The sequence below is a fragment of the Elephantulus edwardii genome, unplaced genomic scaffold (genome assembly GCF_000299155.1).
Source record: "Elephantulus edwardii isolate Elephantulus edwardi_28Jun2011 unplaced genomic scaffold, EleEdw1.0 scaffold00086, whole genome shotgun sequence".
NCBI lineage: Eukaryota > Metazoa > Chordata > Mammalia > Macroscelidea > Macroscelididae > Elephantulus > Elephantulus edwardii.
In genome coordinates, this window is record NW_006399836.1 from 10,134,980 (window position 1) to 10,146,266 (window position 11,287).

Genomic DNA, 11,287 nt, shown 5'->3' on the forward strand with positions numbered 1-11,287 from the left:
CGATTACCCCAGTCACTGAATCAATCCACCTCATAGAGGGTCTTCCCCTCCTGCGCTGTCCCTCTACTCTACCCAGCATGATGTCCCTCTCTAAATACCTGTCTCTCCTTACAACATGTCCAAAGTATGTCAGATGAAGCCCCAGAATCCTTGCCTCCAAGGAGCAGCCTGGTTTAACCCTTTCTAGGATGAATCTGTTACAGAAATAAAAAGCATTGTAAATCAACTAAAAGAAAAGAAAAAAGAAATAGAGTCAAAACTCATAAAGGTTTTAATCTATTTTTCATTCTTGGATAATATTAATAATATTTCTGGTTTGTTCTGTTTGCATTTTCAACATATACTAATAAGATTCTTTGTAAATATTTATTTATTTATTTATAAATAAAATGGCCATTTCCCCCCTACTTTTTTCTTGAATGATGAGTAAAATGAGAAATCCATAAATCTTGTGGAAAAGAGTAAGGGCATTTCCAACAAGAAAAAATAAAAATTAATTATTCAAAATATATCTGTGATTAACTTCTGGATATGTTGCCTGGATAATAACAGTTTTAGTAAGCATATTTGGAAAGATTAAAATGCTTACATTTGGAATATTACTGCTTTTCATTTTGTATATGTGGTTAGAGTCTTGCAAGAAAGGATTTTCCAGTCTGCAAATAAGATAATTAATCATGTAATTATAAAATAATGCCAACATTGATGGGAAAAAACAAAAAAAGGGCTAATCCTTGAAAAAAGGCATCATGCTGGGGAAGGTGTAGGGTCAGCGAAAGGGAGGAAGACCCTGAGCCACATGAATGGACACGGCGATGGCAGCAGTGGGCTTGGGCCTGACGGGGATTGTGAGAGGAGGGGCAGGACCGGGCAAGGTTCATGGGGTTGCTGTGGGTTGGCGCTGACCCCAGGGCACCTACCAGCAATACTGTCCCAGTTCACTGGCATGCCTCAGAGCCAAAGCAGAAGTCGTCCTTGGAAAGCAGTTATAGCTTCAAGCAATTACCTCCATCCTTGGCAACTCAACACACACGAGGTTTCAATTTTATTTTGTTTTATATTATCTCTATATTCCGTTTGCTTGGCTCCCCAGTCAACACTCTTGGCACCGGCAGCCAGGAAATTAAAAGACAAATTGCATTGGGAAAGTCTCCTGTCAGAGACCTCTCCAAAGTACTGAAGAGCAATGATGTCAGTCTGGAGACTAAGGTGCAGCTGATCCAGGCCATGGTCTTTGCAATCACTTGTTATGCATCAGAAAGCTGGACATTGACTAGGGATGATAGAAGGAGAATTAATGCCTTTGAGCTGTGGTGCTGGAGAGAAGTATTGAATATACCATGGACTGCTAGGAGAACAAACAGGTTTGTCCTGGAGAGGGTGAAGCCAGGCTGCTCCTTGGAGGCAAGGATTCTGAAGCTTCGTCTGACATACTTTGGACATGTTGCAAGGAGGCACCAGTCCTCGGAGAGGAACATTATGCTTGGGAGGGTCGAGGGACGGCACAAGAGGGGAAGGTCCTCTATGAAGTGGATTGATTCAGTGACTGGGGTAATTGGGGTGGGTGTGTCAGAGACAATAAGGTTGGCACAGGATAGAGCAGGGTTTAGGGCTGTTGGGCATAGGGTCACTATGAGTCGCAGGCCACTTGACGGCACATAACAACAATATTGTAAAGATTCCTCCTCCCCCACTCCACTTGGTCTTCCTTCCAGTACACACAGGTCCATTTCGAAAATTTTAAACAGAATAGTGTACTTGAGAATGTACGAAAGTTTTGTTTAGTGCATTCTAAACAAATCATGGTTGGAAAGACAGAAGGTCAGCAAAAAAGAGGCAGACCCTCCATGAGATGGATTGTTATGACATCTGTGGCAAGTGGCTCAAGTGTGTTGGGGATGATGAGGATGGCCCAGGATAGGACAGGGTTCAGAGCTGCTGTTCATAGGGCCGCTGTAAGTCATACTTGACTTAATGGCACTTAACACCAACAACAACTACAACAAAGTTTTGTTACTTCATTATTAAAGAACATTACAATTGTGATTTTTTTGCTACAATGAACAAAGACTTCTGAATAAAAATAGTAGGAATATTTGCCCTGTCACTTATCAAAACATATTATTAAGCCACAATAATTAAAAGGGTGTGGCAGCAGAGAGAGGACCCAGTGCAAACCCCTCCCTGTGTGTATGTGGGGGGGAACCCGACTGACTGTGACCTTCTCTAGGGATTCTGAGGCTATAAATCACTGTGGGAGGAGATTGCCCACCTTTTTCTCATGAAGATCTACCAACAGCCCTTTGGCTACTAGTCAGACATGCTACCCACACCACCACGGCTCTCTTATACAGATTACAAATAGAGTAAAATCGAAAAACTAGAAACTGACAAAGTAGAAACAAGAAGTCTTTATTACAAATGCTGCATTTTAAGTACATGGGAAGAGAATGAATGATTCCATTAGCGATGTGATGATAACTGGCTACAGATAGGGAGAGCACAAAGCCAGGTCTCTCACATCTTTCACCAAAACAAAGTCCAGAATTATGGCAAGGCATTTAGTTGAGATGCAGAGAGCCATGTACAGTGTAAGTGATATTTCTGAAATGGCCAGGCCTTTGTGCCCTTGATACCAAAAGAAGGGCCACCCGCTGATAATTCACAAAAGCATAAAAATTATGTATACCCCTGCACTCTCCTATACAAAATTATCAGACAAACCACAGATTGGAGTGGGGTGGGGCTGGGAAATGTACCTTACTGGAAAGGCCATCTATGGTTTTAAATGGAATCAGTAAAAGGTGAACACCCAACAGAAAAAAAAAAAAAAAAAGCTCTGAACAGGCTTAAACTTAAAATAACCAAACACCCTGCCATCGAGTTAATTGGGGCTCAGAATGACCCTCCGTCGGGTTTCTGAGCCTGTATATCTTTCTGGGAGGAGACTGAGCATTTTTCCCCCAGGGAGCACTGGGTGCATTTGAATTCCTGACATTACAGGTTGGCAGCTTGACAGGTAATGTACTATTCCACCCGGACTCCTTAACAATAGTAATGAAAAATAATAATGCCCAAGGAATATGAAAAGATGTGCAAACCTGAGAGTTAGAAAATAATGCAAAGGAAAACAACTTAATGCTGTGTGTGTGTGTGTGTGTGTGTGTGTGTGTGTGTGTGTGTGTGTCTCAGGAGGGCAGAGCAAAGGAGAGGAATTGTTTTTGATGTGCTCCCAGCGTAGACCAACTTCTGTATCTTGAGGGGAGCACGAGGTGGACAGGATTTCTGGAGGGAGGACAGCTGGGCAGTTTGGACCCAAAGTCCTAAGATGTGCGCCCCCCCTCATTGATCATGTTCTTTGTGCCCCCCCTCATTGATCATGTTCTTTTCACTTGGTGGCATGGCTTAGCTCAGTGATTCTAGAGTCAGCGTGTGTCCAGCCCAGGTCTCCTCACCCCTCTTTACTCTGGTCCCACCAGGCTGGGACCACATTTCACAGATAGTGGCTTCTCTCTGTCCCCCAGGGTTCCCTGTCATTTCTCCAAGAACCAACGGGGAACGCCGTGAGTGTATAAACACCCTCTTACTTCCCTTCTCCCTCTGTTCTCTGTGTTGTGTCTGGTTTTGGGAGTGTCTATCGAGGTGAGGCGCTTTCCCACCCTGCCTGGGGCTGCCAGTACCTGAAGAGGCATGCGCAGTCCAAGGTCCTAGCCACGAGATTCTGGCCACCCGGTTTCAGCACCCGCAGGCCTCCTGCCTCGAGCATCCGAGGCAGTATCTGTTCATCTGCACCAAAGTCTGCAGAGGACAAGCAGCTGACACAAGTCCTCAAAGAGCCAGAAAGGCCCCAACTTCACAATAAGCTCAGCTTCACTTCAGTCTCACCATAAAGAAAATCAATCAAATAAACCTTAAACCAATCCCACTGCCTTGGAGTTGATTCCAACTCCTCGTAGCGACCCTAAAGGACAGAGAAGGGCACCTTAAAGAGTTTCTGAGGCTGTAACTTCATAATCGAGGTGGTTTCATCTTTCTCCCTCGAGCAGCTGGTGAGCTCCACCAGCAAGCTTTCTGGTGAACAGTCACAGCGCCACCAGTCCTTCTTCTCGGAGAAACAAAGATGAGACGAAACAGCAAAGCAAAGAACCTCATCAAAACCCCAACTACCTAGGGAGCGCCGGTGGCCTAGTAGCAAGAAGCTGCACTGCAATCCCAGAGGTACGCGGTTCGAATACTCTGCTGGAGAAGGAGGGGCAATCTCCTCTTGTACTAGTCAGATCTGATTTGACTGTACACACGCAAAAATAAAAAAAATAAAAAACCCCCAACCACCCTAGCGGGAAGGAACAGTGAGCGTGTGTGGAAAGTCCTGATATTCTGTGGTCACTGCTGGGCCAGTGCTGACCCTTGTGTGTGTAGAGGTTAAGGCTGATGGCCAGGCCTGCCTTCTAAGAGGTCACTACGTGGGTTTGATCCACCAAGCTTTTGGCTAAGAGTGGAGCGCATACCATCAGTGTTACCCTCTTTAGTACTTGAGGATAGAAGCCTGTGTTTGTGTGTATGTGTGTCTCAGGGCGGGGCGGGGGGGGCGGTTTGTTGGAAGCCAGTGGGAGGCGAGTGGTTGATGGGTGGACTTAATTTCCCAGGTCCCCACTTATTTCCGTGAACACACTTCTCCTTGGCTTTGTAGAGTGACTGGGACGGAACCAGAGGCCAGCAAGGAGAGATGTCTAGGTGGAGAAGCAGGCTGACCCCTTCCCTGTACCCTCATGTCCCATTCTCCCGGTGAATCTGGGGGTCTCAGCACACCTCCCTGGGCCTGCCCACCTCCCATGGGGGCAGCAGGAGGTAGTCTTGCTGTTTCATGGCTTTGAAGAGCTGAACCGCTGGTACCTGGGGTGTGACTGGACCTGGGGTTTTCTTGTTCTGGTCCAGGCCCCCAATCTCAGGGCAGGGGTTCGGGGAGGAGGGCTTGCTCCGGGGTGAGAGTGGCCCAGACCCAATGCCTGGGAGGAAGCAGTAATCACCCACCTGCTGCAGAACAAGTAGCCCCTCAGGATGGGGGGACCCAGGGGTCTCTTGGGCCCGGGACTCCCCTGGGCTCAAGACTGGGCTACTGTGTGTAGGAGAAGTGAGACAGCCACCAAGATGGGACTTGGGGGACTGGCCATCATTTGGAGGAAGCCCCACATAGCCCTCAGTTCCCGGCTGTAGGGGTTTGGGGACTCCAGAGACCCCACTGGCCAGTCCAAGACTGGGAGTGAGGGTCTCCTGGGAGGGGGGACCCAGAGGTGGAACCAGGGAGACAGATGGGGCCCCCAGAGGTGGCAGTGGCGTGAGAGCCACTTCTGTGGTAATGACATAATCAGAGGTCAGAGCTGCTGGGCTGTCCTTTGGGCCTTGGGTATCCACCACAGGCTCGGCTGGAGAAGGGACAGGGGCTTCTGACTCTGGGGAGGCACTCTCATTGGCCCTGGGGCTGGGCTGCATCTCAGCATCCATGGCCTGGCTCTGCCTCATGGCCTGGGCCAGCGGGACCAGGTGTACCTGTCCCCCAGCAGGTAGACACAGGTACTCCAGGGATCCTGCTGGTGGTGACTTCTTGTTCCTGTCTGTATTGGGACATGCCAGCTGGCCCCAGATGTCCGGCAGGGAGCAGCTCTGGGGTGACCTGATGTAGGGGCCATTGAAGTCGAAGGCACAATCCTGGCTTTCAGGCCTGCCTGAGGGGGTGTCCAGGCTGGGCTCGAGGCTGGAGAGCTGCTCTGTGCCCTCGCAGGCGGCTGGAGTCATGTCAGCCCCCGATGAGGAGTCACAAATGTCTTTGGGATTCTCCACGGTAAGAGGTGACACATCGCTTTCATACTGTACAGGGAACACCCTGTCAAGAGGACAGAGGTGAGATGCTGGGACCACTTTGGGCCAAAGCCTCAGACAAAAGACGTCACGACACTGGCAGCCAGAGCACAGAGTGAATGCAGACAGAAGTGGGGCCACACAGAAGGGGCGGAGCCAGAAAAAAGTGGGGCCAGATGAAAAGGGGGAGACAGACAGAAGGGGTGGGGCATACAGAAAGGGCGGAGCCAGACAGACAGGCCGGAGCCAGACAAAAATGGGGCCAGATGAAAAGGGGAGCCAGACAGAAGGGGCGGGGCCAGAGGGAAGGGGCGGGGTATACAGAAAGGGTGGGGCCAGATAGAAGGCGGAGCCAGATGGAACAGGCAAGGCCAGGGGAGGAATAACCAATAGACCCAGTTTCCTCAGGGTTAATTAGTTCCCATTTGGTTCCATGACACACCATTCCCCCTTCAGGCTCAGGCTGGGGCCAGCCTGTGTACCACACACCCAGTCACTTTCTCCTCCCTCCTTCCCATCAAGCCTGCCATTAACTTTTCTGAGCCAGGTCAGCGGTTGTGTGCAGACCCTCTCCCCCTCCACAGGGTCAGGAGGGCTCTATGGCGCAGCCCCTACAGGCAGCCACACAGGAGAGAGAGCTCCCACTCTAGCTCTCTGCCTCAGTCAAGTCCATTATCTGACACTCTGCTAACCTGGGTCTCTGGAAGTTTTTCCTGGTGTCTAACTGCAGAACCTGCTGCTTTAGGGCAAACCAGCCTTCCTGTGACCAACTAATCCGAGCCCCTCATGTGTAGAATAGGGTTCCCTTCACCCTTCAACTAGGCACTCACCTGTCCACCTCGGGGACATGGCTGTCCCACGGTCCCTTATATAGGAGGTTCCTGCTGGTGGAGTCTGATGGGATATTTGGGAGCCAGAAACCTGTACCATTCTTCTGAGAAGAGAAGGCACAGAAGGAAAACTGCAGGGGAAACTGTTGAGGGGTAGAGCTCTTGGGGAGAGACCAGAGGGGTGCGGACAGCCTCTTAGACAAGGGAGGGTCTCCACCTCCTCAGGACCACTCTGCCTTTCAGAAACCAGGAATGTGGGGAAGCAGGGAGGGCTTCTGGGTGGCTGGGTCCCCCAGCAATTGAGGGCTAGGCGCCATTCCCACCAGCCCTCTCACCTGGGGGTCCCTCACGTCACACACACTCTTCTTGACCTTCCTCACACACACTGGCCGGGAGACCCTTCCATGCCAAAGGAGCCCCACATTCACTGACCAGAGAACTGTGTCACTAGTGTCACCACCTGGTCACCATGGTCTGGCCCAGCCTCATGGCCACTCCCTCCTCAGCCCCCGTAAATGTCCCCTGTCCTGTCTCCTACCCAGTGTCCTCCACCTGCAGGGACTCTCCCACCATCCCACTTGGACTACTGGCCCCTCAGAACAATGCCATGCTCTGTCCCCCAGCCCTCCTTGGAGCCAGCCCAGCCCATGTACACTGGGTCTCAGGCTGGGAGCCCCAGGAAGGAGAGAGATGAAACGCTGACACTTGGAGCCCACAGGAAGGGGAGGATGGCTAGAAACAGGGGGGCAAGAGCAGAGGAGCCCCCACTGTACCCCCTGGCTCCCTACCAGGCCCTACCTGGAACAGCTGGCTCTTGCTGGGGTTGGGGATCTTCTCCTTCCACTTCTGGTTCAGCCTGGAAAGATACCAAGGAGGTGGCAGCTCTGAGAGCTCAGGGCCAGCTGCTCCCACAGTCAGGGACAGAGGGGACACTGATGCCAGGGAGGGGGTATGTGTCCACAGGGGCTGGTGACAGAGCAGGGACTAAGGGAGGGATTCCCTGAGCCCTCAGGGCCCTGGGTTCCCATCCCACCCACCCACTCACCTGCCCCGTGGAGCCCCTACCTGTACCAGAGGCCACAGCAGCGGAGGGCGGGCAGCAAGGCCAGGGTGATGAGGACCAGGATGAGGGCCAGCACCCACATGGGCAGCACTTGTGGGCACAGGAGAAAAGGGGTGTTAGCATCTGGGTGGGAAATGCTGGAGGCCTGGGTGGAAGACAGGGGCCCTTTCCCACTCAGTTTCCCAGGGTGGGGGTCAGATGGAAGTTGGGGGGACCTACCGCATTCATTCTCCCAGGGTGGGGGTCAGGTGGAAATTGGGGGGCCTACCACACTCAATCTTCTGGGGTGGCAGGTGGAAGCCGGGGGCCTACCCCACTTAGTCTCCCAGGGTGGGGGCAGGTGGAAGCCTGGGCACCTATCCCACTCAGTATCCTTTGGGGAGACAGGTGGAAGTTGGAGGACCTACCCCATTCAGTCCCCCAGGGTGTGGGTCAGGGGAAGCTGGGGGCACCTACCCCATTCAGTCCCCCAGGGTGTGGGTCAGGTGAAAGTTGGGGTACCTACCCCACTTAGTCTCCCAGGAACAAGCTTCACTCCACTCGCTCCAAATTCCGTTGTAGCCGCCTGGCTTGGGCTTGACCCTCACTCTGGCCCAGTACCTGGTGGCCGGGTCTAGGGGTGGCAGCGGCATGCTGTGGGCACTGTCCAGGGTCTGTGTCTTGCTCTCCTGTGGGCGGGGTGTGAGGAGGGTGTCTGAGGCCGTGGCTCTTGGCTGCAGTGGGCACAGCTGTAAGCCTCACCCATCTCCACACCACCTGGGCTCATGGCCAACCCTTTAATCCACAGGTGTGTGATTTTATGCATAGGGACCCCATTCAGTGGACACAGGGCAACGCCAAGGCCCCCAGATGTCTTTGAACCCATATACCTTAACTTTCTGGCAGCCTGACCTCCGTCTATGGTACCCTGGACTTGGACACAGTTTCTCATTGTCCTGCCTGAGTTTACGGGCTGGCTCTGTGGACTCTGGTCTAGGCTCCCAAGCACCCCAGGATCTACCCACAGAACCTGAGGGTAGCCTCGGATTGAGGGAGAGACTGAGCTCTGGCCTGGATCCCCCTGCTCCAGAGGATGTCATCTGCTCTCAGCACTGCAAACTGGGGTTCTGGAGAAGGGTTCCCTGGAGGAGGGAGAAGGGTTCCCTGGAGGAGGTCCCTGGGGCTTCACAACTGTTGAACCCCCTATCTTCAGCCCCTGTCTGCACTGGCTGTGTGACCACTGTAATGCATGAGCACCTATGTTGGTTGTGATCAGGTCATGTCATCTCTGCAAGCCTTGGCTCCAGTACCAAGACGTGGACAGTAACGTGCTGGCCACACAGTGCCGTGACCACACCAACGGGGCCACCCTGCTGCATGCATCCTGGGGATTAGGAGCTGGGCAGGTGGCAGCTGCCCGCATGAGTTTTTCTCCTTTTCCTGCCCTCCCTAGCCCCACACCCTCCCGTACCCAGGCCCTCACCTTCCAGGTGTCCGTGTCCTTCCTGTACTGGACCTGGAAGGTGTGCCCTATGTGCAGGTAGTACTGCTTCTGTGTCTTCCAGTGCAGGACGTAGTCCTCTCTGTCTTTGGTCACGTTGATGGTCGGGCGGTCCAGCTGGACTGCAGAGAGAGAGAGCTCTGATTCAGGGGGAGGTCCAGCTTCCACCAGCAAATACAAAATACCCAGCATTCCCTGCTCAAGCCCTGGCCTGGGGCCCTGAGACCCCAGGTGCCTCCCATCTTGGGGTTTTTTGTGCCTTTCTTTATTATATTAACCTCTGTTTTGACCCAGATACTGAAAAGATACTGAGGTACATGTGTCCTAGATGGCCCAAGGCCTGTGCTACTTCTGGTACTGAAATTAAAGTAATTCCAGGATTAGCTGCTTTCATCTCTACCACACTGACCATGTTCCAGGGACATACATGCCCACGCTGTAGAAATTATTTTGTTAAATTCTAACAACAGTTCTGTGTTGTGGGGACCATTAACTCTTCCTACATGCCTCTGAAAACTCTATAAACGTGCAGAAATTATGTTAGTTATAGAACAGAGTTCAGGTCTTCTGTGCAAGGGTCACTAGGAGTCTTATTCGACTTGATGACACTTAACCACTGCTAAATGAGGCTAGTGTTGTTATATCTGGAGGAATACTCTTCGACTTTGCACACCACTCTTGCCAATGTGCTGTATGAAATAACCTGGGTTTGCTGTGATGCTAAACCTTGTGTCATTGGGGTATCAAATACCAGAATGATTTCCCAATGTGGACAGTGTTTGGTGGAGCTCCCAGATGTAAAAAAATGTTTGGAAGGAGGCATGGCATCCACTTCCTACACCACGTGCCTCTCGAAACTCTATGAACTTGGAGAAACGACGAGAGTTATGGAAAGGCATTAGGTCTTTTGTTCGTGAGTTATGAATCACTATGAGTCGTGCTCGACTCGATGAAAATCAACAAGAACATTACAGGTGCGGCAACAGAGCACAGAACCATCAAGTCATTTGCTGAAGGGCAACGGCTAAGCCGAGGGAGGGGTCAGCTGTGATTTCTGCGGGGTGACCCCAGGGTCCTTGGCTGAGCCACTCCCATACTCTGCCTCAGAGTCTCAATTCTGGGCCCCCAGCCCCTGACACCCCCAAAATCTTAGGGCATATCTAGCGACTGGGCCCTCCTCCCAGGATCTCATCACTGAAACCCCTCAAGTACAGGCCTTCACCAACACCCAAGGGCTCTTTTGCCCACTCTCTCTAGGTGCCATCAGCCTGCGGACCCCTTGCCCACAGCACCCCGTGCTTGGGCAGCAGAGCAGCAGGCTGGGAGAGGTAAGGGAAGCCGAGACAGGAGAGACTGGGAACAGCGTTGTGAGTTCTAGACTCCAGTCCTGGGTCACCTCTGACCCACTGTGTGGCCTCCGGCAAGACCCTGGACCATTCTGAGCACTTCTGTTACACATCAAAGGCTATGCCCTTCCTTCCTGAAACCTGTCCACGCTGAGTGACCTTGCTGGTACTTGAAATCCTGGTGGCATTGTTTCCAGGGTTGACCTGGTGCCAGAAGATGAACCCCCTCTGGCTGGAAGGTCAGGAGGGTGTGGCCAGCAGCAGAGATTTCTCTGAGCAGAGATGGAGAGGAACGTGCTGCGAATGAACGTTATCTATCCATGTCCCTTCCTCCGTGTTTTGGCAACGGTTGTATTTACTGCCTCTTGACTTGTTTTTGTTGATTTTTGGTTCCTGCACTGCGTTTCTTTAGAAGTGACAGAGGTAAAGATTGACCCACCAGGAGCGCTGTCCCGAATCCACCCCCACGGGCGGCCCCGGGGAAACTCACTGTGATCCGAGCTCTTGATGGACTGCTCCTCGTCCTTATGCCGCACGGACACTGTGTACTGGCCGTGGGCCTCCGGGTCGGGCACGGGAATCTGGCACCGGTGCCGGGTGTAGGGCCCGCTGAGCGGCTCCTTCAGCACCGGAGAGCACTCCTCCTCCCTGGGGAGCACGGAGAGTGAGAGAGGAGGGCCCGGGAGGAGGGGGAAGCGGGATGAGCTGGGGC

The 11,287-nt window shown here is 52.3% G+C and overlaps 1 protein-coding gene across 1 annotated transcript in view; it reads right to left on the reverse strand.

Annotated features, from left to right (window-relative positions):
• Window positions 1-4,800: 4,800 nt before the first annotated feature.
• Window positions 4,801-11,287, reverse strand: part of CSF2RB (colony stimulating factor 2 receptor, beta, low-affinity (granulocyte-macrophage)) — a 15,285-nt gene continuing 8,798 nt past the window's right edge. Inside the window, exons 7-13 of the mRNA XM_006890225.1 lie at window positions 11,066-11,223; window positions 9,212-9,351; window positions 8,255-8,417; window positions 7,752-7,839; window positions 7,485-7,542; window positions 6,687-6,790; window positions 4,801-5,881 (exon numbers count right to left, since the gene is read on the reverse strand). Of these exons, the coding sequence (XP_006890287.1) occupies window positions 4,801-5,881; window positions 6,687-6,790; window positions 7,485-7,542; window positions 7,752-7,839; window positions 8,255-8,417; window positions 9,212-9,351; window positions 11,066-11,223 (1,792 nt within the window). The remainder of the gene's footprint in view (window positions 5,882-6,686; window positions 6,791-7,484; window positions 7,543-7,751; window positions 7,840-8,254; window positions 8,418-9,211; window positions 9,352-11,065; window positions 11,224-11,287) is intronic.